The following is a 27987-nucleotide window of genomic DNA, read 5'->3' on the forward strand; positions in this document are numbered from 1 at the left end:
GCCAATTAATTTTCAAAGCAAAATTATAAACATCTGGGATGGAGAGTTTCCTGATAATTTGACACAAGCTAAAGTTATCTGAGAGGTGGAAACTTCAATTAATAAAATGCTTCCGTAAGATGGGGTTGTAGGTAAGTCTTTAGGGCATTTTTATAACTAGTGATTGATGCGGAGGGCCCAGTCCATTGTGGGTGATGCCATCCCTGAGCCAGTGGTCCTGGGTTCTGTAAGAAAGCAAGCTGAGCAAATCAGAGAAGGCAAGCCAGAAAGCAACACTCCCCCATGGCCTCCACATCAGCTCCAGATTCCAGGTTCTTTCCCTGCTCCTGACCTGAATTCCTTCAGTGAAGAACTATGGATGTGGAAGCATAAGCCAAATAAATCCTTTTGTCTCCAACTTGCTTCAGCTCATGATGGGACATCATAGCAATAGTAACCCAAACTAAGAAGCACCCTCCCCAAAAACCTCAAGTCAGAATTATATTTAATGTAGAATGAAGGTTTGTTTTGATGTTTTATGTGATGCAGAGGGGGAACTTCCATTATAAGAATACTCAAGACCTTAGTAGGTCTTGATAAATATTTGACTAAGGTCTAATCCTGAAAACCCATTTCCACCCAGGTCATATTAGGCATTCATTCCTGTGGGCAGGGTAATTCTATCTGGTGGACACTGAGGTACTCTGGGAAGAGTCAATGGACTATCAATGGACATGTAAATTTGGCTGGCAGTGAGAATGTTGGCTCATCAATCCTTCCCTTTATTTGAATATGCAAATATTCCTGGAAGTATTACGGTAGGTGACAAATTGGTATTGTACCGAGTAGACTGATGATAATTTAAAGATACATATATTTTCCATCCTTGCACACAGTGGGAGGCTGGACCTAAACAGAGGGACAGGATTGAATTTAGAATGAAAGACTTAGTTCAGAAATTAAAATGTGCAGGAAGTTTCAGAACACCATACCTACTGTGATTTAAATAGTGAAGATGTTTGAATACTTGGACTCCTGGTTGGTGACGCTGTTTGAATATCTATGAAACATTTACGAGGGAGAGTTTTGCTGAAAGAAATACTTTACTGAGGGCAGGCTTTGAGGTTTCATGTTGGGAGCCGTGTGGCTTAGTTTCAGACCAGTATGTGAGTGCTTGTTCAATGGGTCTCCACATGGGCATAGTCTCATTCTGCAAGGACCAGTGGACTTTGGGACAATGCACGATACGCGGTTTTCGTGTCATTTTGCAGGCATGCGTGGAACCGATGTGATCATTCCTGGAAATCCCCCTTTTTTTTTCTCAAATATTTTCCCCTAAAATTCTTTGTGAGTTGATGCTTCTCAGGTTTCTTGTCTAATGATGTATGCCGTCACTCCGGACCCTGGGAGCTGTCCTGATTCAGAACTGACAGGATCTGAGGCATATCCCCCCTATTTCTGTAAATATGTTTTGAATAAGACGGTTGTTAATCACCTTTTAGTTTTGTAAAGACAGGATGTACCTGGCTTGATATGTGGTCAAACTAGCAAAATGGTATGTGTTGTTTTTAGTTTAAAGAGGTTTTGATGTAAAAGTTGGGAGAGAACACATTCAACATACTTGTTTTTGCCAAAGGTTAATGTTAGAGGGTGGGAAAAACTTGCTTGTCAGTAGGGAAAAGCATGCCTGTTCTGATGTATAAATAAAGACGGTTGGAGCTATTCAGGCCTGGCTGCTTGTTTGAAACTCATCTGGTAGTCGGGCAGTTCATTTCTCTGTGCCAATGCCTAGTCACCATCTCAGGACCCGAACCCAGGCTGTGGTGGGACCACAGCAGTTTCCTGCCATGGTTTCCACTTCCTCTCCTCTCTTGCTTCCCGACTACCACTGTAATGTAACACTCAGTTCTGCTCCTGCCACCAAGTCTTTTCCACCTTGATATGTCCCCAGAGGAACTGGAAGCCGAAATAAACAGTTTCTCCTTTAAGATGCCTTTGTCAGTATTGCGTAACCACGGCAACAGAAGTGAGGCAAAGGCAGCCAGATAAACCAGCCGCATAAATCAGCTCGAGGAAAGATGCTCTGAAGATGACCTTACTAATTGGTAGGTGGCACTGCTCTTCCCAATTACCCTTCCAGTTCTTCATTCCCTGCCCTTCGAGGGCATCGTCCACTAGGACACATTATAATGTGACTTTCAGAGGCCCGCCTCTGCAAAATAACTTCCTGCTTCATACCTACCTGCATGTGACTTGTTTCTGCCGATGGAAGAGCAATGATGCCACGTCTAAGTATTAGCGTGATAGACAATGGTGCTCTAGGCTCTCACTCTTGCTCCTCATGCCTTAGACAAGGGTCATGTCCCCAGTACACTGAACAAGACTGTGGTAATGGAATCCCAGTAAATAGGCAAATGTGTGAAAACCAATGTTTTTCTAGTCACTGAAGTGTAGGCATAGCCATGGGAAAGCTAAGTAATACTGATTTTCATGAAGAATATTCACCTTGGTGAGAAGCCCATTCCCATAGGTTTTTTAAATTGATGTAATTTGAAAAACATTTTAATATCAAGGGGCAGTCAAAACAACCATCATGCTGATGCTCCCAGAATATAGCATATAATAAGTTTGATGTTATAAAGTATGCCTGAACAGAATTAAGAGTTTTAATGAAACGGTAATCCTTGTACCACTTGTGTCCCAGTACCATGTCAGGATGCTGGGAGTGAGGTCATGGAGGTATTTCAGAGGCCAATAAAGTTACTTATTGGTTCCTAATGACACTTGCTGGAATTTACTGATGTAGGCATTTTACATTTTCAATTACGAATGTGACATTTTCTCTTTTGCCAGTTTTGTCAGAGTTAGGGATTCTTTACAAGAAACTATGTGCACTTCATAGAAAATCAGTGTTAAATAAATCAGCTCATTTCCCAATGGCCCAATTTAGCATGATATTTATTCCTACATAGTGTGATTCTGTTCTTTCTTCTCTGAGTTCTCAATAAAGCACCTTGACTCAGAAAAAAATGCAATCATTTGGAACATTTCTGCATTATCATAATATGTACTTGTTCCCTAATTGATCTCACTATATATCCTTCATTTCACTCACACAAAAAATGTATGGCTTGCCTACTACCTGTCCAGAACCATCTTATACCTTTCATAAATAAGGAAATGCTGGGGAACCTCCTTCAGCCAATGGCCAGGTTGGCCATGGCTGTGGGTACCAAAAACCATGCACACTTGCCTGTCCACTCTCTCTCTTTCTCTCCCCTCTCACCTGGCTGATTCGGTTCCTGTTTCCCCATTCATGTAGGACTGTAATCTGTGAGTCCACCCTAAATAAAGAACCCTGTATTATGCTCAATTCTGAGCTAGTGTGGGGCTACTTTTTTCACGAGGGAGAGCCAAAGAAATCACATATTGTTTTCTTGTGTTTAACAACCTTACCAATTCTTGGAAAACATCTGCCTGGGTAGAAGAACCAGGAAGTCTTAAGGCCATGAGGCAGGATTGAGCTTGCAACAGAGGTTGAGTTCAAAGCAGAGTATGGGGAGCTGAGGCTGTGGGAATGGAGTCTAGACCTGAGTTCCTGTGACCCATACAGTCATAGTCAATAGCTCTGCTGTGTAAAGAGATACTATGGCCAAGGCAAGTTTTAGAAAAGAAGACATTTAATTGGGGACAGGCTCACAGTTTCAGAGGAACAGTCCATTATCGTCATGACAGGGAGCGTGGCAGCAAGGGTAGAGCTGAAACAGCAGCTGGGAGCTACATCCTGAACCATGCCTAAACCAAGAGTGAGACTGGGCCTGGCAGTCTAGGCTTTAGAAAACTCAAAGCCCACTCCCAGTGACACATTTCCTCTAAAAGACCTTTCCTATGCTCACAAGGCCACACCTCCTATTGCTTTCATAAGCTCTACTTCTTGTCAACCAAGCATTCAAATATATGAGCCTAGGGAGGCCATTGTTATTCAACTAATACACATACTAAGAAATTTAGATTTTGCTCTAAACATAAAATGAAACTTAGAAAGTATTTGTGGTTTAGAAAAAATAGTTCCAGTTGCTGGGTTAGGGATATGAGAGGAGAAAAGAGGAGAAAGAAGATTTGGGGTAGGGGCAGGAGAAAGGGACAGAATGACTTGGGCTGCATTATGGGAAGGAGAAATAGTCATATTCAGGATGTATCTGGGATATAGAACTTGCTGACAGGTTGGCTATTAGGTGTGAGCCCCAAGAGTATCCAGGGTGTCACCTCAGCATTTAACTTGCATGGCTGGAAAAACTGTGGTGCTTTATTGGCTGACATGGTGAACACTAACAATGAAGTAGATTATTTGGGCACGGAGAGGGAGATTACAAGCCTTAGCAAGTGGAAATGCTGTTCTACAGGCAAATACTTGTAACTGAGGCTGTCATTGGACTCAGGCTTGCTGCAGTGAAGGGTACCCATCACCTTTCCTCTTGGGTTGCATACATCTATCATAACCAACTGGACTCTGTAGGCCATTTAAATTTAAGACCAAGTAAACTTCAGAAAGAAAAAGACTAGCCCAAAGGTCTTAGGCTATGATAATCATCACAAAAGGGAGAAATATAAACACTCACAGAAGCATGTCTTTTGTGCATGCATTGCGTGCATAGTGGCCATTTATTATTATCATTTTTCTTGCCTGACTCACATCCTGGTGACTGTATCCAGTGTCTCACTAGTGTAGGAGTGGGTAAGATTTGGTCTATTGGCTAATCTGAACTTCCTCATGATTTTGTAGCTGAAATTTCATAATAGATATCTATGCCTGTTTATTGATACATTGCCCATTGCAGCTTCTAATCTACAATGGCAGAGTTGAATAGTAATACTTTATGCCCCTCCCAATAGCTAATATGCACTACAGGGTCCACTCATGAAAAGATTGCCAAGCCTTGCTCTGTAGATGCTTCCCAGCACCTATATACTCTAATTTTCAAAGCTGACTCCATGCAAGGGCTTCAAGGCTCACTTAGAATAAGTTTTCTATTTTATCAACTGGAACAATTGATTAGTTCAGGGCACTCATTCAGTCAAGCTTGTGCCATCCCTGAAAACTCAGGAAATTTGTTTGGAATTCTGGGATACAGTTCTAGATTTTCATGCACGTTCTAAGTTTAGAAGAATGCCTCGAAGGTCATGGTGGAAGCCTTCTAAGGATGGAAAGTCTCACTTATCTTCTGTATTGAAGTTACAAGGCACATTTCTGGAGAAAGACAGAGAGAAAGAAATCATAGTGATGTGTTTTAGCTTCCTTCTTCTCGCCTCCCTTCCAGTCAGGTCATCTTGAAGGCCACATTGAAAAGGGGAGAATTGATAGCCGCTAGGGAACCATTGCACTTCTTTGAGTGGATAAATGAGTGGAATAAGAAATACTAATAGGAAATTAATTAGTAGACTTCTACAAGTAGGAAAATTAACTAGTGGACTTATAAAAATAATGCTGTTTGAAAATGATGAAACCTACACCAAGATTGATGGAAACATGGAGCAGGTTGAGAAGAGACTTTGAGTTTAAAGGTATGTGAATGTGTGAATATAGATTGGTACTTGTTTCTTTTCTGGAAAGTTCTGCAGATAGAATGGCTTGCTACTTATCTTCAACCATTAGCTGGAGAAAAGACTTTGGTACCTTAGAATAGTATAGGGGACACAAAACCCAATTTCAGCCCTCTGAAACCTCTCAGTGAATAAAAGGGAGACCCTGTGCTTTCCTTGCTCACCGAGGCATGTGACAGACTGTAGGCATGCAGCAGCAATGGAGAGACCTAGTGACGGCCTAGAGCTTTGGGAAATCACACCTAAGGAGAAGTGTAGACAACTGTCTAACTATGAGGTGTGTCTCAATGAAGGAAGGTGATGGGCTAGTGCTGAACATCATCCAATGAAACAAAGGCCAATATTTAGACAAAATCTTAGCAATCGTCTCTAACAGCAGCCAGGTGACCAGAGGGAAAGCAAAGAGAGTACCCGAAGAGATCACATGGGTCCAGATGTGTAATGTGACAGCTTTTGCCATCTCTCCAGTGCCTTTCTTGAGCCCTAGTGACCAGTCACCGAAGAAGGTGACCTATAGTCACATGCCTGTGGTGAGGGGGTTAAGTACATGCTCAAACAGAGTTACTTTCTGCTCTCTCTAGTCAACTGATTTATTGATACCACAGCATGGGAGAATGTCTTTTAGTTGATAAATAATTTTAGAGAACCTTTCTATGTGTTAGAATGCATATATGTGTTTGTGTGTGAGTGAAGTGAATGATGACCACAAGACAACAGATGAGCAGGAGGAAGGAGGGGCCTTCTTATTAAAAGACACTGAATGAAGTGAAGTGATCACTGCTGTAAAAGCTAACCTGGATCAGCTAGAAGTGTGCCATCCGAGTATTAGAGCAAACCCTAACAACAGCTTCAAGGCATAATTGGTGTTCTAAGAAAAGAGAGAGAACCAAGCATAGACAGTGCTCAATGAGTGCCACAGCAGACAAAATATGCAGATGACAAGAAAGAGGACCGAGAAAAAGGACGACACAGTGCAGCAATAAACAGTACAGATGACAGCTCAGCTGTGCCAACAAGCCCTTTAAAATCCAATTATCACAACACACCAATATAAAGAATGTCATGGGTAGATTGAAAAACAAGACGTAACCGTCTCCTGTCCACAAGAAGTCCACTTTAAACGGGTTAGCTTCCGACAGACCCACAACAGGTAAAGCCCCACTAGAGCAGTTGCTTCTGCACGCAGTTTTGTTAAGAAAAACAGAATTCTGCACTCTGTTTGTTTTAACATGACTGTTTTCCTTAACCTCCTTCCTGGACCCAGGGGTAATTTTTCCCTGTGAAGACACGGTAGAGCTCCTGTGGGTAAAACTCCCCAAAGTGTTTTGGGAAGGTCAGGGGGTTCCTGGCTCCAGGACCACTGTTTACCTGAATAAGTTTCCAAAGCAGACTTAAAATATCTGCATGTGGGTGAGAGAGAAGCCAAAGCATCACGAATAATGGAGAGTTTCCACCTGGGCAGCTCTGCTATTAATACTGCTATTAATAGACACACAGGATCACATGGACGCCCAGGTTTTGAGGGAAATTATGATGCTCAGTGTGAATGGTAATAAGATTTTCTCTAAAATCAAGGGTGAGTCACCTGCGCATGTTTCAACCAAATGACAACTGAAAGAAAAACACCCTTCACCCAAAAAACTCCCTTCGCATAGCTGGTCCACAGACCTAGTTCTCTGTTAGATATACCCAAGGAAGCTTCTAGGCAGTGAACTCCCAGTGGAGCCTTCTGGCTATAGCTTCTGGCAATTGCAGCTTCCAGGAGTTTCTTTCCAATGCTGGTAATCAAAGGTCGCCATAGCAGTCACTTCCAGAAGCCCCTCCCACTGGCTTCCATCTTTACCAACAGTACCTAAAGCAGTTCTCTGCCATGGATACTTCTCTAAAGGGTCACCACTTGCTCCTGACTCCTACGCCCCTGGAACATTGATAGATTCTGAAAGGCTTGACTGAATAGCTTCTCTCCCTAACACGAGCAGAAACCTTGCCTAGAGATGTGGGACTTTCAGTGTGAATGACTGAAAAGGCATTTTCTCCTTGTGGACTCCTCTATGTCAGCGGTTCTCAACCTCTGCATTGCAACCCCTGTGGTGATGGAATGATCCTTTCACAGGGTCACCTAAGACCATCAGAAAACACAGATATTTACATTATGATTCATAATAGTAATAAAACCATTTATACAGGAGCAATGAGGATGATTTTATGGTGGGGTGATCACTACAACACGAGGAACTGTATTAAATTAATTGCAGCATTAGGAAGGTTGAGAACCCTTGCTCTATCTATGTGCGTGGCCAGCAATTTGTATCTATGAGAGGTCACCAAAGAGCCATGTCCAGAAGAGTACAAGAGAAAAAAAAATTACTACAATAGATAGAAAAAGGACAGCCCTGACAAAGAGTTTGAAAAATCATTGAGAACTGCCTACATGTGTCGGAGTGGACATGTGTGGTATTATTTCAGGGTCACATTTCTGGTTGCTTTTCTGACTTGCTTCTCTGTTGGTCACTAAGGCACTAAGGTCAAACCCAATGCCACACACTGAGCTCCTAAGGTCACATGAGAAAGCTGGTCATTCTTTTTCCCAAATACCCCCAATTTAGGGAACTGCGGTGTTGGCCATTTCCCCCACATGACTCTCTCTCTCTCTCACCACATCCTGACATTGTGGCATCTATGTCAATAGAATTCTGGGAAATGCCCCAGACCTCCCAGTGCCCCTTAATATAAATATATAAACTTGCCCAATAACCCTGTCTTAAAATTACAATTCCTGCCCTGAGATCCATCAGCCCAAATGATGGGCTAAGTTTAAAAGCACAAATAAAGGGCTGGTCAGCTGACTCACAGGGTAAAGCACCTCATGACCTTAGTTCAATCCCAGGAACCCCAGGTGGTAGAAAGGAACTGACTTTTCAACTTTACTCTCTGGCCTCCACACACGCCGCAGCATTCACAAACCTGCACACACACGCTCATGATCTGCACAGAACAAACTAATTAAATTAAGCATTTGAAAATGTAAATAAGTAAAATAAAAGCCAATCAGTGTTGTTGAGAGCACTTCCTAAGATCTTGAACTGAATGTCGTTTTTGGTGCTCAATGGCCCTCCCTGCAGAGAGTATAATAAACACGGGGCAAAGCTGACACACAGCGAAAGAATTTAACTGGGGAGGATTTCAGATTGTGATGAAAAGGGAGTTTTTGTCTGTTCACATAAAAAAAAATCCTCTGGAATGACATGAAAGAATATTTTTTAAAGTATGAAAATAGACATTTATCTTTAATTTTTTATGGTAGATGTTTCAGTTTTAGAGGACTTTAGTAACAAACAGACCAGATCAGAGGCACTGGATGAAAAATGAATACAAGTCAACATTGTGAAAGTGGATGAAGGGTTTTAGGTTTGAAAGACGGATCAAACATTTTCAACACAAATTGCTTTTTAGGTGCTCGGATTACGCATGCTTTGTATCAGATTCAACTTTGTTTCGCAAGTTCAGATTGCTTTGTGTAGCACCCAGCACATTGGCGGCTGTATTAGAGTGCCTTGTGAGATACTCTACTAAGGATGATGGTATATCTAAGTAACCTGGAAATGCAAAATGAGGAGTAAAGACCACCCTCAACCAGCTTTCCTCAAGAATCTTATTTTCCTAACTTTGTCTTTATAACATTTTGGATAAAAATGGAAACTTTATGTGTTTTGTTATCAACAACCTTCGCAGAGGAAGGACTTAGAAACTCTATGGGGCATTTGAGCCCTTTTTTTGTATAAAAATGTTTATACAGAATATTTTTAATAATATTTATACACATGTAAATACAGATGATTGAAAACACTACTTTGTTTGGCTCCTGTTCTAGAATGCTTTTAGTTTTTATCTTGTTAGTTTTTGATACTTTTTTAATTAGATAAAAGGAAAGCAGATAAGAATCTTTTTTTGTTGTTGTTTTTTTTGAGACAGGGTTTCTCTGCCATTTTTTTTAAAGTGGTATTTTCTATCTCTTTTCCTACCAGGATCCTAATGGAATATGTTTGCAAATAAATGTTGAAAACTACTATTTCTAAATTGAATTGCACATAGCAAGACACTATTTTCAACATGGGACTCCAGAAACCTTAGAACCTGGCTGTATTCTACAATCAAATGAAGTTCTTCCCATCCCTTAAGCATAAACCAAACATATAATTTTGTAACTTCCATTCATTACTTCCTTTTTGAATTTATGATTGAAGGGACAGAGCTGATAAGCAAATACAAAAATAAATGCTGAAGAGATCGAGGTGTTGTGTAAGATTTAAATGAAAGTTGGCATGAGTCCCCCAGATATTTAATCAGACGTAGCTTATCTGTAAGAGACTTGCAACTTGGGACTTTCTCAAAAGTGCTCCCAGGATAGAGGTTTTACACTCATAAAATGATACATTTTATTTTCCATACATATAACACTGTAGTTAAACATGTTATAAAGACTATGTGCTATCTTTCAAGAAATCAGATGAGATATTAAAAATTGCTTATTTTTCTGACTAAAGAGTAATAGCTATGCTGAGGGCCACGTCTGGGTTCAAGATATTGATGTCGCTGGGGTCTGTGATGATGTCCACGGCCGTGTTTCCACAAGGGGGTCATAGTACTATGCCTGTTGAAATCTGAGGGATATGCTGAGCTTCCTGGTCTTTCACTGGCCTTGGGATAGCTGGCCTTGCCCCTCAGGGGAAAGCTGCACCCCCCCCCCCCCCGCCCCCCACCACTTCAGGAGAAATGCCTCATCTCTTCCCACAGGCAAGGGAGAGCTGACCCCTATGGAAAGGGTCTAGGAGAGCTGACTCCACCCCTTGCCTGAGCGGGGAGTGGTCCTTGTGGCCCAGATTGACTAGCTTAGTTACCACCCAGACTCACATTCTGGGCCTTGTATTGGCCCACCCTAACATCTATGATCTGTCAGAGTGCATGAAGGGACTGTTCCTGCAGAATGATAGCAATAGCAACAGGATCTCCAGGACCTTGGGGCAACAGCAGGATATTCAAGAGGAATTTCAAGCATGGTCCAGGGATATGGTGTACCAGAGGCTTTGAACCAGACCAATGACTCATTGCAATGAACCTTTGTGGGAGAGGCTGCTTAGACAAAAGGATCTAATACGTGACACACTGCAGCTCCCAAGCTTCTAGGATAAATGAAGAGGTGTTAGAGAGACAGGAAAGAGAGAGGAGCAAGATGTATTTTTTTCTTCATTTTTTTTCTAGTTAATTTTGAGGGGCCTTTTCCTTTTAGGAGAGAGACACTGAAGTGGTGAGGGGTAGATATAGAGGAACAGGGAGGTGAGAGGGATTGGGGTGAATAACGTGAAATTCCCAAAGAATCAATCAAGAATTATGTTATATAAATAAAGATAAAATTATAGCTGTTCTTTGTGGATAATTTAGAAAATAGAAAATATAAAGATGAAAAAAATCACTCCAGATAATTCTTTTGAGTGTTATGACAAAATTATTGAAAGTTCTTAGATGCATTTTTTCAAAGCATCCAAGGCTTTTTAAATAGAATGCATACATTTGATAATTAGGTTCAAGTTATTTTATGTTCTGCCTCCAAAAGTAGCTATAATGCTGACTTCCATCACTGTTCATTAATTTTGCTTATTTGGTCTCATATAGATGGAGTTGTTCAGTTTATATGATTTTATGCTCAGTTTATGTTTTTCCTGAAATAGCATATTTAGTTTCTTTTCTGTCACTGTGTAGTATACGACTGGATAAATGTCCCTTATTCTATCTGTTCTCTTACTAAGAGACATTTATGTATATTTTTCAATTTGTGGATGAACAAATTTGCTTTGAATTTTTCATATTTTTTTCATTTTTCTTACAGAAATATTAGGGAGTGAAGATTTATGGTATCATAGACGTACAATGTGGTAGTTTGAATGTAATTGGCTTCCATAATCTCATAGGGAGTGGCACTATTAGGAGGTGTGGCTTTGTTGGAGTGGGTGTGGCCTTGTTAGAGGAAGTGTGTCACTGTGGAGGCGGACTTTGAGATTTCTTATGCTCAAAATACCACCCAGTATCTCAGTCGACTTCCTGTTTCCTGCATGATGTAGGAATCCTAGCTACTCCTTTGGTACCACATCTTCCTGTATCCCACCATGTTCCCCATCATGATGATAATGGACTGAACCTTTGAAACTGTAAGCAAGGCACCCCAATTAAATATTTTCCTTGTAAGAGTTGGTGTGGTCATGGTGTCTCTTCACAGCAATAAAAACCCTAACTAAGATTTACGGTTAGGGTTTACATAAATTGTGCATGTTAACTTTGATAGCAAAATTGTAATAATATTTGCTGGCTAATGCAACCTTAATAACTTTTACACTTATTTATTTAAATCCTGTTTGCTACCCTACTGGTGAGTTTGAAAGATTTATTTATATTAATTTATGTGTATAAGTGTTGCCTGTTTGTATGTCTATGTTACGTCTGTGTTCCAGGCCAGAAGAGGGCATCAGAACCCTGGAACTGGGGTCACAGATGACTGTAGCTGCCATATAGATTCTGTGAACTGAACCTTGGTCTTCCATAAGTGCAGCATGTTCTCCTAACCACTGAGTCACAATTCTAGCCCTCCAGTTTACACTCTTGAGATGTAACGGCTTCTGAATCATTGCCTTTCTCCCCGTCTTACCTCAGACTATTTTTCTAAACAACTAATACAGAAGATGGATCCACATGTCTTTTACCTTGGATCCTATATTTAGATTGGGGACTGAGTATTTTAAGAATGTTTTTACTTTGTTTACTTTGTTCTTAGTCTTGGTAACAGTCTATATATAATCGGCATGATTCATGAGGTAAAGAATAGTTATAGGTTTGTGGAGGAAAGTCCATGGAGACATGAGGCAAGCAGATAGAGTAGACAAGCAACACATGCCTGGATAGTTAGAGGATCTGGGTCTCTTTGGCCATAAGCTAATTGAGATATGCTAACTTGAACAGCTGAGCCATTTATTTATTTATTTTTGTGAACTGTTTATCAAAATCCCAAATTGTGGCAATCTCCAACAGTTTTGTTATATTCTTTGTTATTTTAAATGAGGAAATGAGATACATTTTTTCATTTCCTGTAACAAAATATTTGCTTACTTTTTGAATTTGTAAAACTACACTATAGATGGTAAAAAAGACACAAATTTTTTAAAACAGAACATCATGAAGTAATAGTATTGAGTAAGAAAGTTTCCTAGGTTATTTCTGGGCTTGGTCCATTAGGGACTAATCTCCTCTGAGGTACTATATAAGACATGTAGTATACTACAAAAAAATGACATAGTAGAAAAATTTTATTTTGTGCATTATGATGCTGTTCAACTGTCTTAGACATGTTTCTGTTGTCATGACAAAGACCTAAGGTTAGTGTTTTTTAAAAAATAAATTAGATTTTATTTTAATTTATATGTATAAGTATTTTGTCTACATGTATGTATGTGTAACATGTGCATGCCCAGAAAAAGACATTGGATCCCCTGGAACTGGAGTTACACATAGCTCTGAGCCACGTTGAGGGTACTAAGAGTCAAACCCAAGTCATCCAGAAGATCGGTCAGTCCTCTTAAACACTGAGGCATCCCTCCAACCTTAATGGGTTCTTTCTTAATTTTTTTAAGGGTAGGTTGGCACAGTTTTGAGGCTGAATGTCCAAGTTTCAATATTCTCATTGAGTCTCTGCTGCATGCATGCCTTCTGGTCACGTTGCAGTATGGAGGATGACATCTTGACAGGAATGAGTGAAAAAGGCAAAGAATAGTGATGTGCTGAGACCAGAAGCAAGAAGGATTCAAGGGACATGCTGCATTCTTTTCTAGCCATTCATTCTTGTGGCACATAACAGGCTCCACAAGAAGCACACTGATGCTCTTTGAAAATGGTGCCCTCAGTTATCTTTCCATCTTTCTCTAGGCTTCCCCCTTTTAAAGATCCAATACTTCTACTTAGAGTCAACTACTACCAGAAAGTCCTTGGTGTTTTAGTGCCTACATTTCATTAAAACCTGCGCTTAGAAAGCCTTCATTGCTAAGTTCTCATTCTGTGGATGCTTTTGCAGTGGACAATACAGAGAAGAGGTATGTATATGTGCATGTGTGCATCTGTACTTGTGTGCATGCACACTTTTAAATTTAAAGAGCTTTACGCGTATGAGCATTTGCTTGCATGAATGCGTGGTGGCTTGTGTGTGCCTGGTACCTGAGAAGGCCAGGAAATAACCTCTGATGCCCTGATACTGGAATTACAGATGGTTGTGAGCAGCTGTGAAGGTGCAGGAAACTGCACTCAGGTCCTCTGCAAGAGCAGTAAGTGCTCTTAGTTGCTGAGCCATCTCTGCAGCCCCCATGTGCACATTTTAAAGGGGACTCGCTGATGCGGCTATTTCCAAGTCCAGCTCAGGAGAGAGCTTGTAGTTCACCCCTTTTTCACTGTGGCTGGGTTTTCTGTCTTCCTACTTCTGCATTCTGCTTTGTGGAGCACATGCTACCTTCATTTTCTGTTTCATCTTTAATGGCTATTCTTTCTGTATGCAGCCACCGTAGGCTGTGTTTTCCTCCCTAGAACTTTCTTTTCATCTTAGTTCTAAAGATAAGATGTGTTCTTATCCCAGCCGAAATGGTTAACAATGAGGACAGGACAATCAATTCTGATGAGGAGTCAGGAAAAAAGACAGTCTCGACACTATGTGTGGGAATGAAAATTAGTTCAGCTGCTCTAGAAGTCTATGCTGTGTTTCCTCAGAAAAACAAAAAGGGAACTAACATACAACCCAGCTAAATCACTTCTGAGAACATACCTGAAGGAATCCCAAGTCTACAGACTGTAAAAATACATGCACATTCATTTTCTGCAGCATAATTTGCCATAGCCAACTTATGGCTTCGGTCTAGGTAGGCATCAACAAATGAAAATGTGGGATACATACACAATAGCATTTTATTCAGCTCTAAAACAAAAACCCTGTCATTTGTAAGAAAAGAAATGGAACTGGAGACCATTTGTTTTCAAAATACATAAAGGTAGTATTGTATATTTTTGCTCATATCCAGAATGTAGAGTTATATCTCACACAACACACGCATGCACACACGCATGCATGCACATGCATGCATGAGATAAAGAAAGGGGAAGTGTTTGGGAAGAAGTAAAAGACAAGTAGAAGATAAAGGAGAAGGAAAAGGGTGGTGGGTAGATATGAGCTAAGTCCATGAGACACATGAAAATATATCAAAACAAAAACCTATTATTTTGTGAAATGACTACACATTAAAAGTTTTTTTTAAGGATCTACTTTATCATTGTGATTGACAAGTTCTTATATTGACATCTCAAACATGTGGTTTTGGAACTGGCTCACTAATACGTTTCTTAAAAACAGTTCATGGGATCAGTATGCCTTTGAGTTATTAAATGTTTTTAATGGTTTGACTGTGTACTTTGTACATTGCTTTCATTTTTTTTTCAATTAAAGTCTTTTATTGTGTTCAAAAACATACCAACTTGTTCATGGAATCCAGGATCTTTTTCTGTAGCTGGATAACTCAGATCTTAGTTAGCAATAACATCTTACTTATTACTTACTTACTTATCTGCCCTATCATTTCTTTGGCAGAAACATAGCACCATCCTCTAAGGTTTTTCACTGTTGTGAACTTGTTGAATCTGAGCAACTGAATCTGAGACTAGTTTAATATTGTTTCCTTGACAAATGAATCATCTTTCTGGGTTCCCAGTTCAGTGTGATGGTTAGTGTTCAATGCCATCAGGTCCAAGAGCCTACGGAGAGAAGGACTCAAAAATTGTGTCTTATGTGCGATTATGTTTGCATGTCTAGTTGACAAAGGATAGACTTATGGTGGCTAATATTGTCAACTTGACAGCATCTAGAATCATAAAGGCAATGCCATAGTGAGTTTCAATGGTCAAATTGGTTTACCAGGGAAGGGGGAACCTTAACTGAGGAATGTCCTCCATTGGATGGGCCTGTGAACATATTGGTAGGAGTTTTCTCGATAGCTAATTGATAAAGCAGGGCACAGATATTATGGGTAGTACCATTCCAGGGCGGTGGGTCTGGGCTGTATAGGAATGGTAAATGAGCAAGCCCAAGAATGCAAGCCAAGTGAACAATGTTCCACCAAGGTCTCTGTTTAAGTGCCCACCTCTACGTGTCTGCTTTGAACTCGTTACTTGGCTTCCCTTAATGATGGACCAGATACTATAAACTGAAATAAACCTTTGTTTATTTCAGGTGTCAGTGTTTTTTTTTTTTTATCACAGTAACAGAAAGAGAACTACAACAATAAGCCTCTGGGTCTGGTTAAGAGAAGTTGTCTCTATCAGGTTAATTGAGATGCTAAGACTGAGGGCCATTGCCTTGCATCGGATGTGGTCCAGCCCTCGAGTGAATAAAACCAAGAATGCTAGCTGAACACTCGAGCATTTCTACCTGTCTGCTCATTGACTGAGGATGCACTCGGACCAGGCACCTCAAGCTCTTACCATTCTGACTTCCCCTCCACGACAGACTGCGTGTCATTTTATCTTTGGCACAGTGCTTGCACCTTAATCTACTGCTACCTCTGCCAGAGATTGCAATGCCGCAATTAAGGGCCTGTTTCTCTAGCAGCAGCCTGCCAGGCAGAAGCCTGCTGAAAATTCTGCTCCCACAGGCACCAGCCCTGTTGTTGCCACTAAAGGTCTCTTTAACTAAATCTCCATCATTATAATGAGAATAAGACTTGAGATTCAAAGGCTGGGGTGAAAACCCGTGAGCTCAGGCTGAGTAGCAACTAGCTGACTTTCTCAACTTTCTGGTGAGATGGTAGATGGGTGATTCTGCTTCGCCAAATGAGAAAAACCAAACTCCACCCAGGACGAACAAGCTGGCCTTTCCTCCAACCTTCTACTACTTCTGGTGCTTCTCTATCTCTCCTCTCTAGCTCTATGGTTGCTTTCTGTCCATTAGTTGCTAAGGCAGCCTTCTGATCCAAGGTTAATTTTATTTAATCAATGCAAATGCAAATTTGGGTTTCACAGTGTGATCCAATAGCCCCCAACACCTGTGTCCTTCAACTGTGTCCCAAATTAAGCCCTTCCTTCCTTCAGTTGCTTTTGCTAGGGATCTTGTCACAGCAGCCCAACAAGCACTTAGGACACTTAGTCTCCCAAGTAGCTGGGATCACAGGCCTCTGCCACTTGGTCCAGTTTCCTATTTTTATCTCAGTCTTCTTTCTGTTGCCCTGACAGGCTCTATTTTGATTCCATTTTTAAGTGTGTGCATTTTGTCTTGGAAAGCAGCCCTGATTATAAGTTGTATTGGAGTCACCCAGCCCCCCTCCCAACTCAAGTCAGCACTGTTTTCAAGCCAACCAGCTGTAGTTCTAGCCAGCACTTGCTGGTTCCTTGGGAGCTCTCTTGTTCTCAAAACATCACATGTCCCCTTGTTTTTTTTCTCTTTTCCCACGTCTGCTGATACAGCTCAGGCCTTTGGGTGGTTGGTGATTTGTCTTCATTCCTATCTTGGGGTCAAGGGGTGTCTTGTCTCCTAATTTTATTACATGGGAGTTTGGTTATGCAATTTACTTACTGTTTCTGTGTGCAGATTTGGAAATCCTTTCATCCACTCCAGCTTCTGGTTTTTTTCAGAATTCTCTGATTCCCTTCGGAAGTTAGGATCTTTTACCATGGCTCTTCATCTTTGCAGCTGGGCATCAGTTGACGGAAAGGAAGTGGGAGCCAGCAATGTACTGTTTATGCCCACTTGGGCAATGGCTGCTACTGCAAGCATTGCCTGTACCTGTGAGGGCACACTCTAAAGCCCAGTGTTGCGACCAGGAGTCCTGTCCTCATGGGAAGTTTTTCATTTGGTTTGTGGTGTGGGCACTGTTTGTAGCATGTCTCCACCTCCGGGTGTAATTTTTGTCTCTCAGAGTGACTACAAGATTTCTAACTGCAGGACAGGTTAGTCTGTCTGCAATGCTTTTTTCCTCACTGAAATCCACAGCTATCCTCCTCTAGGAAAAGAAAACAGGTTTTTAATTGCCTTTAGAGTGTTTGTGGGTCTCTCTTTATCACTGTTCAGCAGAAGCCGGGTGTGTCCAGAATCATCTCTACATCAGGGTTCTTGATAGTAAGCCACATTGATAATTAGGATATGTTGATTATAAGGTCTGATGCAGCCAAACATTTGGGACAATAGTGTGGAATCATTTTACAATGAAAACCATTTCCATTAATGTTAACAAATGGAAAATTGTCTTATCCTGTCTTTTACAGTTGTCATAAGTTATCATGGCAATAGGAAAACATAATTGTGCACAATGAAACATGGATTTCATTTTAATGTGCATGTTATTCTATACTTTCTATTTAAACGGTTGATAGCATCAAGTTCAGAAACAGCTGTAGCTGAACACGCAAGATAATATTTTAAATATTTTATCCATGCAAGGCACAGACTAATTTGTGATGTGCAAGATTAGAAATTAACTCCAAAGTCCAGAGGTACCGGTGTGAAGGGGACTGAGTGGACTATCACAGGGGTCAGTGGAGCCTAGAGTCATCTACATAGAACTGAATTTAAAGTGCTCCTTAAGCAACTACATATGCCTGTGTATTCAACATGATGTGCATATGTGCAATCCTATGACACTTCCTTCAGTGCAGAAGATGCTTATGCAAGATTCTATTGATTCCTATTATTCATATATCCCAAAGGTATTTGTAAACTCCTAAGTGAGTTACCTTAAGATAAATCGGAACTTCCCATTTCCATGCAGGAAAACTCAAGAAACGCTTATAAGAAAAAACAGTAAAGATCTTCATATAAAAAATATATACTTTATTTTCAACTAGAAAGGTGCAAACATGTAACTTTTGGTCACACTCTCAACAAATAAACTGCCCAAAAAACAGTCATAGTCAAAGCTGAAGCAAACACTTCCACATGGGAATCTGACCAGCTCCCCCGAGCCAGCTACTTCTTAATAATGGCCATTTGTTCACGGACAGTGAGGTTACCATATTTCCCACCAGAAATCTGACCTGCGAGGTGTTGCTTCACCGTCAGCAAACCTCCATCACTCAGGGTGCCATTTCCACTTCAGTATCTCCTTGGTTTTGAATCACAGACAATCTTTATGTCTTATCTATGGTGTTCAGAATTTGAGGCTATCAGTTTAAAATACCAAAAGCATTTAAAACAAAAATAGGCACAGACAATTTTAAATTAACTTAGATAACTGTACAAATATATATATATATCCACAATATTTACAATATCAATAAAAAAATCTGGCTTGTTACAGGCAAATTCACTTGCCACAAGCTGTCCAGTCTAATAGACAAGATTCCGACTCCTGACCACCGTCATTCGAATCAGAATGTCAGAGCTGAATCTGCTGTTATCAGTTAAAGAACAGCTGGACTCAGCCTCCTCTAGGAGGAGGATACACTGCCCAGCTGTTGCTAGAGCAGGTCCATCTGTAAGCATGCTATAATTTTCCTCCCCAATTACACTCCAAACAGCAGGCACATTGCTGCTTTTAAGATGACCTCGGATAGCACCAGCCTTTCTCCCGGTGTCTCCATTGTTCCTGGAGACACACCTCAGTACACATACATTCTGGCGCTGTGTGCTAATGAAGTCCAACTGTCAAGTCTAAACTGTCTTCAAACCAGTGTCTGAGATTGGCAGACTATTAGTATGACAATGGCATAACGTTCTCACTATTGGTGGGAAGTTTTCTCCCCCAGCAGTTAGAAACACAGATTTAAATTAATGTGCTACTGTAATGGTTTTTTACAGAAAGATGAGATGTAACTCAGTTCAAGTTATAGTCTAACAAGTCCATGTCCCTTACTCCCTGGCTTTATGCCATGTCTCCATACATCTTCCTATAGTACAGGGACTCAAAGATGTCATTGTCCCCAGGACAGTTGTAATGGCAGGCACAGGTCTTGATGAACATCATGTTCTTTTTCATGATCTCGCCGTCGGGACATTTGAATTCCACGGGCAGGGTGGTGGTTCTGTGCGGTGTGCAGCATCGGCCGTCCGTGCACACGCCACAGAACTTAGCCCGGTAGGTCTTCACGCTGCTGCAGCCGGAAAGTTCGAACTTGACAGGCTTGGAGATTTTAGGGGTACGGATGCACTTTTTGCCCTTCTAAGGAAGACAAGAAGTGAAACGGCAATTACTACAAGGGGAGTGGCCCTTCCTCAGCCCTCTCTAGTCTAGCCCTATGTCATCTGACTTGTGTTTATATTCCGAGTGGAGAGACTGGGAGTTTCAGTTGCCAGTTTTCCCAAAATAGCCATAACCTCTTTTGGAGTGTCTTGAATTAGCTAACACCGTGGAGAATTTTGTAGTGGAGAACCAGTGGCTGTTCTTACACAATCTCTCATTCCAGCCAGACAGCTCCACGGTTAGATATTTTTGGAGATAACAGGCCTATAATTACAAGGGAGTCGAGACACCTAACTTTGCTTCTCTTCATTATCATTCCGGGGAAAATGAGGGACTGAGGGCAGAATATGTACCTTAATGTTCTCTTCCAGATCAGCTTCACAAGGCCTGACCATGCAGAGGCGACTCTGCTTCTCCAGTCTGCAGAAGGCATTGTCGTTGGTAACCCGGGTGGAGATGCCCATCCCACAGGTCTTGGAACAGGCACTCCATTCTGTGGTCTGGACCAGGCAGTTGGCTCTCATCATAGTTGGGTCTGGGCCAAATGTGTCTTCCAGTCGGTAGGCTGTGAGAGCAGGACACATAAACACAAGGTAAAACACCCAGATAGGACAATTTTCCCCCTTCGCTTGGTGAAGTTGGGCCTGGGCCCTGAGGTAGGGGAGAATGAATAACAGAAACTTAGAAGACGAGAACTCACCAGCTAGTGCAGGGCCAACCACGGTGCGATCCTTGGGCTCATCACACACCCATTCCTCACAGCATTTCCCGGGCAGCTTAACTCTTCTTGGGAAGGGGCAGTCAGGGCTGGGCAGGCGGACGTCCATGCTGCACAGGGGCACGCAACCCACAGCCCCGTCCAGACAAGTGCATTGATATTTGCAGCTGCTTTGGAACGACTCACCGCTGCGGTACACCGACCCGCCAAAGACACAGGGTGCACCATCTTTGGCTGCAGGAGAGCAAGAGAAATATGTAGATGTCAGAGGGTCCCAGAGATCAGAACAGCTGTGACACTGTGCCTGTCAAGGCAGTGAGCTAGGGTCAGGACTGGAAGCAGCTGTAGACAGGGACTTAGGTGAGCAATTCCCTTTCTAGAGGGAATCATGGTGGGCTTGACAGAAGTGGTGGTTCAACACCAAACAGGGGCTCTCTCTTGCCAGGGGCCTGGGATTGGGGGCTGCGGGTCTTACCGGTGCACACGCCAATCTTGCGGTTGGCCGGAGAGCCGAAGTCGCAGTAGAGGCCCTTGTGTGGGTCGCAGGGGTCACGCTCCGTGCACAGCTCTCCCAGCTGCTTGGCGCAGACGCGGCAGCAACCGCATCCGTCCAGCACCAGGCTCACACCAGCCGGGCAGCGCGGCGCCGGCTCGGTACACTGGCACTGCGCGCCGCAGTCCTGGCCGGTAGTGGGCTGCGGAGAGGAAGAGGAGGGCGGTTAGTTTGCGATCGCGGCTCGCTCTGCCCTCCCTCCGTCCTTTCCGTCATTCTAGAAGCTTACCCGACTGCAGAGGGCGAGGAGGAGCACCAAAGCGAGGCTGACAGGACTCTCGATCATGGTCGGGACGCGGCGGGAGGACGCACAGCTACGGGGCGCAGAGGCGACGAGGGGCGCGGCCGGAGCCTGGACACGGACTCTGGGCGGAGGTTGGTGTCTGGAAGCTCCAGGCGGTGGCGTCTGGGACTGTCGGCTGGGGCGGCTGCAGTCTGGAGGAGGTCGGTCTCCTGGGGTCGGAGCTGGAGTGGCTCTGGCTGCCTCTTCTTGGAGGGAAGAGTTGTGTGAGGCTGGGCGGGCGGCGCTGGCTTTTATACTCTCCCAAGCCGCCGGCTCGCCAAAGAACTGAATGGAGTCCTACACAAACAGGGACATTCCTTGCATTCCTCCCCACCTTCCTGCCTCATCAACTCACACCGGATTGATCCTGACCCCTTGACACTCCGCATTCCTCCGTCTGAAAAAGCTGGCACACTTCAGCTCACTAGAAAAAAAAAAAGGGCGCTGTGTTTCCAGCACAACACCAAGTAGATTTTTTTCCCCCACCGTGTCCTCCTTGAACCCCTAGTGATAATATCATTTAGAAATACATGGACAATGATTATTTCTCGTGTTTCTTCTTTTTAAAAAAATCGCCTTGCCAGTTCTATCTACTAACATAAAAAAAAAAAAACTTCTCAGAACTGAGGTAGTTGAAGAGCCACTAAGAGAAAAATCCAAAATTATTTCCTTTTCATTATTTTTGCATTTTTTTCTTTAAAGAGGCTCTAGTCTCTTGGAGTTCTACTGAGAGTAGAGGGGTGCTTATAGCCATATGAAAGCCCCCTCCCCACCCCGGATTTCAAGACATCTCTGTGCAAAAGTAAATTCTATATCTGAAATATAGGCATTTGATCTTTGGTCACTCGAGATAACGGTTTTAGTGACTGATAGCCAGACTGGGGGGGGTGTTGGGGGGTTGGAGGAGGAGGGGGGAGAAGGAAGAGGAGGGGGGAGAAGAAGGAGGAGGGGGGAGAAGGAGGAGGAGGGGAAGGAGGAGGAGGAGGTGAAGGAGAAGGAGGAGAAGGAGAAGGAGGAGAGAGGACAAAACCAGGGTTTTGAGTAAGAATGGAGGTTCCTGGGGGAGAATTTCAGCCCTCTTTATAGTTGTAGGGACCTTCTTTTGGAGGTTCAGGGAGGGAAGGAGAATGACCGAAAATCATTAGTAGGTCTATATGATTTCAGAGCAAGTGGCTATGTGTTGGGTGGGTAGGTATCAGGATGGGACACAGGCTGGGAGAAACAGGAGGGAAACTGAACGGTTCAGTTGGGGCATTTTAAACACTGCTGTCCTGAGGTTCATCCTTGGATTTTACTTACACTAAACCCCATAATCTAATGATGTTGACCATTGTTTGGAAGTAAAACATTTGTTGACATCACAAAACGACAACCAGTTGGTTTGTGTCTAGTTATAACCTGTCTATAAGCTACAAGTGTCAGCGCTTAATATATTTTTAGTGACTCCCCCAAGGGTCTATGAATAGTGATGGACCTCATACTACCCAAGTAGCTTGCAGGCCGGGGGAGGGAGGTAAATCCAGGAAAGATACGTTTATTCCCTGTTTGTGTGTTGATGTTAAATTTAAACAATGTGCCTAAGCCTGTCTCCATTTCTTAACATCACTATTTAGCTACACTAAGGACCCCTTTTTATAAAATACTGTGTGGTCATTTAGGACCTGTGTTATTTATTGGCTTCTTTTGAGAATAACTTCAATAATTCCCATTTTATGTAGAGAGATTCTGGGACCATGACACTCTTTGCCCTAATGCCACATCATTTACCGCGGCTGATACCCGAGGATGACTTCCTCTGGTTGCTGATGCTTCTGAGTGGAAGTTTAAGGTAAGTGTACCTTCATGGAGTAACTTCAGAAACCCTGTATAGATCTACAGCGTGAAAATAGTCCGTTTAAATTGGTCGCTTTTATTTCTTTAATTTTTTAAAAATTTTCAATTACTCTATGGACAAACAGCGCAGGGATGAGGGCTAAGCACTTCAACCTTGGCAATGACCGCATCATCTGCACACAATTACCTCGTTAAGCCAGCCACATGCTGTACGGGGCAGTTGCATGTCAACAGTGAACAGTGAGAAGTGGCTGGAAGTGTGAGCGGCCTCTGAAGTGCAGGAAGAATTTTCATCGTTGTTAGTGTTCTTTCCAAACATTCCTCAAAGAGAAGAGGCCGGGGAGTTCCTATTTAAAGAAAGAACATTCCAAGTGATGAGAATAGCCACATGTCATATTAAAGGCAGCCTGGCCCCTAACTTGCTTTCCTCATTGATGATTTTTGAAAAGCCCCAAATATGTGGGAAGCCACAGTGAAGTCTTTCAAGTGTTAACCTGCCAATCATGATCTGTGCCACCAATGGTCAGAATGGTGGGCTGGGGGAGGAAGGGGCAGGATTGAAGGGCGAGTACCAGCTAAGGTGGGATGTGGACTCTGAGGTGAGCTCTCTGGCTTGCTATGTGATGGGGGGTGGGGCAGGAGAGAAGGTGGAGCAGTCTTGGAAACCACAAGAGCATCCGAGGAGCCACCAAGGGCTTTCTGCAGGCAGGGAGCAGGCTCAGTCATAGGGGTAAGTGGCTGGGCTTTTTATAATTGAGGAACTTTGGTTATGTGCTTAAAACTGCCATTCCCAAATCTCAGGAAAGTCACAAGGAGAAGCTCTACTCCAGGCTGTCATTTATAAAATAAAGATAAGAAATTTCAGATATGCAGCTTTCAGTGGGGATAAGTTATGCTAAAATTCTCATAAACAGATACTTCCTGTTTTTTTGCTTGTTTTTGTTTGTTTTGGTTTTTTGAGACAGGGTTTCTCTGTGTAGTTTTGGAGCCTTTTAATCGTAATTTTCATCTCTTTAGCCTTCCTTCATTTTTCCCCTCTCTCGCTTCACCCCCCCCCCTGCTTTCTTCTTCTTTCCTGCTGTTAAGAGTACATTGCCCCTCTATACTGCGGTTAAAATATAGCAGCATTATAACTTGTGGTTTTGCCATAAAATTCACACCTCAGATTCTCAGTAAGTCCACGATGAGTTCCAAATGAATGGTTTTAATACTAAGTAGGGGAAGCTACCTTGTTGAAATGTACAGTCCATATAAAAATCTCAGAAGAAATGTACTATTTGAAATGTTTGAAGCTTTCTGATCAAAACACTAGAAGAGGTGAAAACAAAAGACTATTTCCACAAGAATCACACAGAGAAGAGGGGGAGGAGGAAGGAGGGAGGAGGGGTGGGGGCGGCAGAGGACATCCAAGACATTCATAGACGGGAAAGTATGTTTTTATTATGATACAGGTCATTAAGTGCCAGGAAATCCAGAAGGAAAGGCTGACACTCCAGCCTCAGACCATGCCATGGCACCTGAATCCTTTACACTATTATAAATGACTCAGCAAATGTTTGCGTGCACCTGGGCGGTAAACTGGAAATAGTGGTTTCTTACAGCTTCATCCAACTCTGCCCTATCCCAAACTTTTTGACTGACAGCAGGTCAGAAATGGGAGAGAAAAATCCTTGAAATGGTACGCAGAATAAAGATGCTTATTTCAACTTGCGAGCAAGGGCTTAGTTAGTAAATGACTTTAAGCGAACATTTTTACCCAGAACCCCAAGTAGATAAGGAATTCACAAAGGTGGTCACAGAAAGTACATGTGGATAAAATGGGGAATCCTTTATGCAGGTCTTTTGGTTGAGTCTTGTGTGACGTTTGACTGTGTTTGTATTATGTTCCTTCCCATATGTTTTCTGTTGTTTCCCCTCCTCTTCTCCCACAGAAATGTTACTTGATCAGTTTGATCAGGTAGGCGAGAAAGAGAGAGAGACAGACAGAGAGAGAGAGAGAGAGAGAGAGAGAGAGAGAGAGAGAGACAGAAAATCCAGCATGACTACAGCAAAGTAGCCAGACTTAGAGTGTTTGTGTACTTAAAGAAGGAATCTTGCAAAATTTCAGCTTTCAGTTGTAGACGTTTTCTTATAAGAGCAAGCAGAAGTCAGTGCCAGCCCTCAAAGAGGAAATCAAAAGTCCCAATGTGACTCAAAGCCAAAACCCAAATGCAATGCATACACTGAGCTGTCAGGCTTGTAGGAAGTCTGTCCCTAGCTGTATAAGGCATCTGGACATTCTGGTGATTTTTTTTTTAATAGTTTGGGTAGGGAATGGGTTTCCCAGTGTTTCTGGCATGTCCTAGGTTCAGTCATTACATTGAATTCCACCAACCTTCCCCCTAAAAAAGAACAAAAACAAAAAACCAAACCAACTAAACGAAAACCAAAACATGGGGCAGGGAGCATGCCAGAGTCTTTTTGAAAAATAGTAATAAATCTTATTCTAAAACTCCCAGGAACCCTAGCTGGGTTTCCATGGCCTTCTATTTGCTTCAGTTGAAGGTTAAGGAAAGTGCCTTCAGCCCCCCCCCCCCCTTCACCCAGCCCAGTCCCCCCCCCCCCCCCCCGGGAGTCACAAGTGGAAGGAAACATGGATGTTTGCTATGTTGCTATGAAAATTACATTCGTTGCCTTCCTGCTTTTCCCTTTTTTATAATGAATTCTCTAACTTAGGATATTTTCGGATTCCAAGGTCCAGGCAATGGCTCTGTGTGGTTTGTTTTGCGTTTGCCTGTTCATTTCCTTGCTTGTACCCAGAGCTGTGGGGCGAGGTGGAAGGAGAAGATGGTTTGTGCTTTAATGAGATGCTTCCCACACCGTACCAGTTGTCTCTCTTTGTTAGTTTTCCGGGACTTGTGTGTTAGCTGACTCAGAAGCCTGTCCTCGTTCTAGGATTCGGCTAACAGGAGGTGGCGCTAGAGGGCACAGTGTCGCCAGGACCCAGCTTTCTCAGGTGTTGAACTCAATGTGTTTATAACTGAGAATTTGGGAGCATTCCCCACCCAATAAAAAATGTGACATGTAAATTTTAAAAGGGAGATGCTCATTTACTAAATGGTGTTGTTTGGAGGGACTAATCAATAGATGTAAGAGGAGAGAACTGAGATAGACTTTATCCATGCCAAGGAACGGGAGTCAATGAAAGGGTAGAAAGAACTACTATGAACTATACACAAACATGCCCCAGATTTTTGGTGGAGAGTGGGATAAATTTAGACAGAACCCCATCAGCCAAAACTTGGAAATGTGCTTCCATCTCAGCTTGCTGCCCCTCCCCCTGCCCATTTTGCAATGCCAGGGGCCCTTAGACTTGGGGTTGAAAATCATCAGAGAGAAACTAGAGGAAAAAGTGAGGAGGCTGAAGGGGTGAGTTTTATTCCCACCTGATGGAACTACTTCCTTGTGTGTGAAGGCCTGTGTTAAGATACCAGCACGTTAAATAAGGCTTTTAGAGAAGGTATATTATCTCAGAACCAAAGCTATTACCATACGTAAAGAGGAAAATCATATTCTGCTTGAACACTTGGCATATCAGGTTCTAAGTAACTGAAGTAAGGCCCCGTGCTAGGTTTCATCTGAAATTCAAACACATGCAGATTTTATTCAATCAATTTAACTAGAACACTCCTTAAAGTTCTGGGTGCCTGGAACAGTTACTACACATGTACAAAACCCTTTACTTATGGCGACAGTTCAGTTTGCTTTGTGACAAAGTCTGGCTACATAATCCAGGCTGGCCTTGAACTATTATTGGTCTTCCGGCCATAGCCTCCAGAAATGCTGGGATGACAGGCATGGCCAACACCTGGCTTTATATATGGCATCTTACTTCAGCTTCATTGTAACTCTATGAGGTATTAATCTTTCCAGTTTGTAGGGATGGGAATCGAGGTGCAAGGGTGTTCACACAGCAAAAGTGTAGCTAGAGGTGGTGCAGCAATGTGTGAAGTTGAATTTTGCTTTTCTACAAACAATACCCTTGTCTTTGCTTCCAAACTTGCTTTCTGTCTCATTCTTTATACAGTGTCTGCCCTTCAGATAGTTATCTCAGCTCCTCTTCAACTCTGGAAACACACACCTTGAGAGGCATGTGAAACACCCCAGGCTACTTGGCATGGAAGTCTGTTACTTTGGTGTGTCTGATAAATGTGACGTTGAGAGATCATGGTAACTAGCCTATATTAGAAGAGAAATTTGGACTTAAGGATGTATTTTTCTTTATTTGTTTCTATTGTTACCAATTAAGGTTTGGTGATTTTGCTGGGTAGACAGATGTGTTGCATCTTGTCTGCAGATGAACTGATCCAGCTCAACCAGGAAAAATGAATCAAGATGATGGCTGGAATCCCAGAGGCTCACGTCAGGGTGTGCCCCGCTGTGACATCAGCTTTATCCCACGCTGAAAAGGTCCATGTCCAACACTGTGCTGTCTTGTTTAGGCTGAGAATTGGACCAACCACAGACATCATAAAAGGTTTCTTGAATAACTGCACCATTCACTGATAAGCTGCCCTTATGAATAAATATGAAAGAGTCCGTGGCAGGCTTATCCACACCCAGGTGACAGCGTCAGTAAACAAGGGTTTTCCGTGAATGACCCTCAATAGACATGTCTCAGGATGGAATAAATTCTAAGTATGTTTTATGAACTTGTCTTCTTTGAAAATGCACATTCCTTAAACTAGGTACCTTGAATGCATAGCTGCCTCTGTAGCTCCTGCTCTCTCCCCTT

At 42.5% G+C, this 27987-nt stretch overlaps 1 protein-coding gene across 1 annotated transcript; it reads right to left on the reverse strand.

Moving 5' to 3' along the window:
* Window positions 1-18457: 18457 nt before the first annotated feature.
* Window positions 18458-21657, reverse strand: Ccn2 (cellular communication network factor 2). The gene is made up of 5 exons (XM_075947547.1): window positions 21327-21657; window positions 21020-21239; window positions 20527-20778; window positions 20180-20391; window positions 18458-19805 (listed from the first exon to the last, which is right to left on the reverse strand). Exons 1-5 carry the CDS (start codon window positions 21381-21383, stop codon window positions 19509-19511), a joined length of 1038 nt encoding a protein of 345 aa, XP_075803662.1. The 5' UTR covers window positions 21384-21657; the 3' UTR covers window positions 18458-19508.
* Window positions 21658-27987: the final 6330 nt, after the last annotated feature.

The sequence above is a fragment of the Microtus pennsylvanicus genome, chromosome 1, assembly GCF_037038515.1.
Source record: "Microtus pennsylvanicus isolate mMicPen1 chromosome 1, mMicPen1.hap1, whole genome shotgun sequence".
Classification (NCBI taxonomy): Eukaryota; Metazoa; Chordata; class Mammalia; order Rodentia; family Cricetidae; genus Microtus; species Microtus pennsylvanicus.

Bases quoted from the DNA above. Each gene is read 5' to 3' on its own strand.
- Ccn2 (XM_075947547.1), bottom strand. From the start codon at position 21,383: ATGATCGAGAGTCCTGTCAGCCTCGCTTTGGTGCTCCTCCTCGCCCTC. The intron at 20,779-21,019 runs GTAAGACCCGCA...GCTCTCCTGCAG, and splicing joins CAAGATTGGCGTGTGCACCG to CCAAAGATGGTGCACCCTGT. The intron at 19,806-20,179 runs GTACATATTCTG...TGTCTTCCTTAG, and splicing joins ATCTGGAAGAGAACATTAAG to AAGGGCAAAAAGTGCATCCG.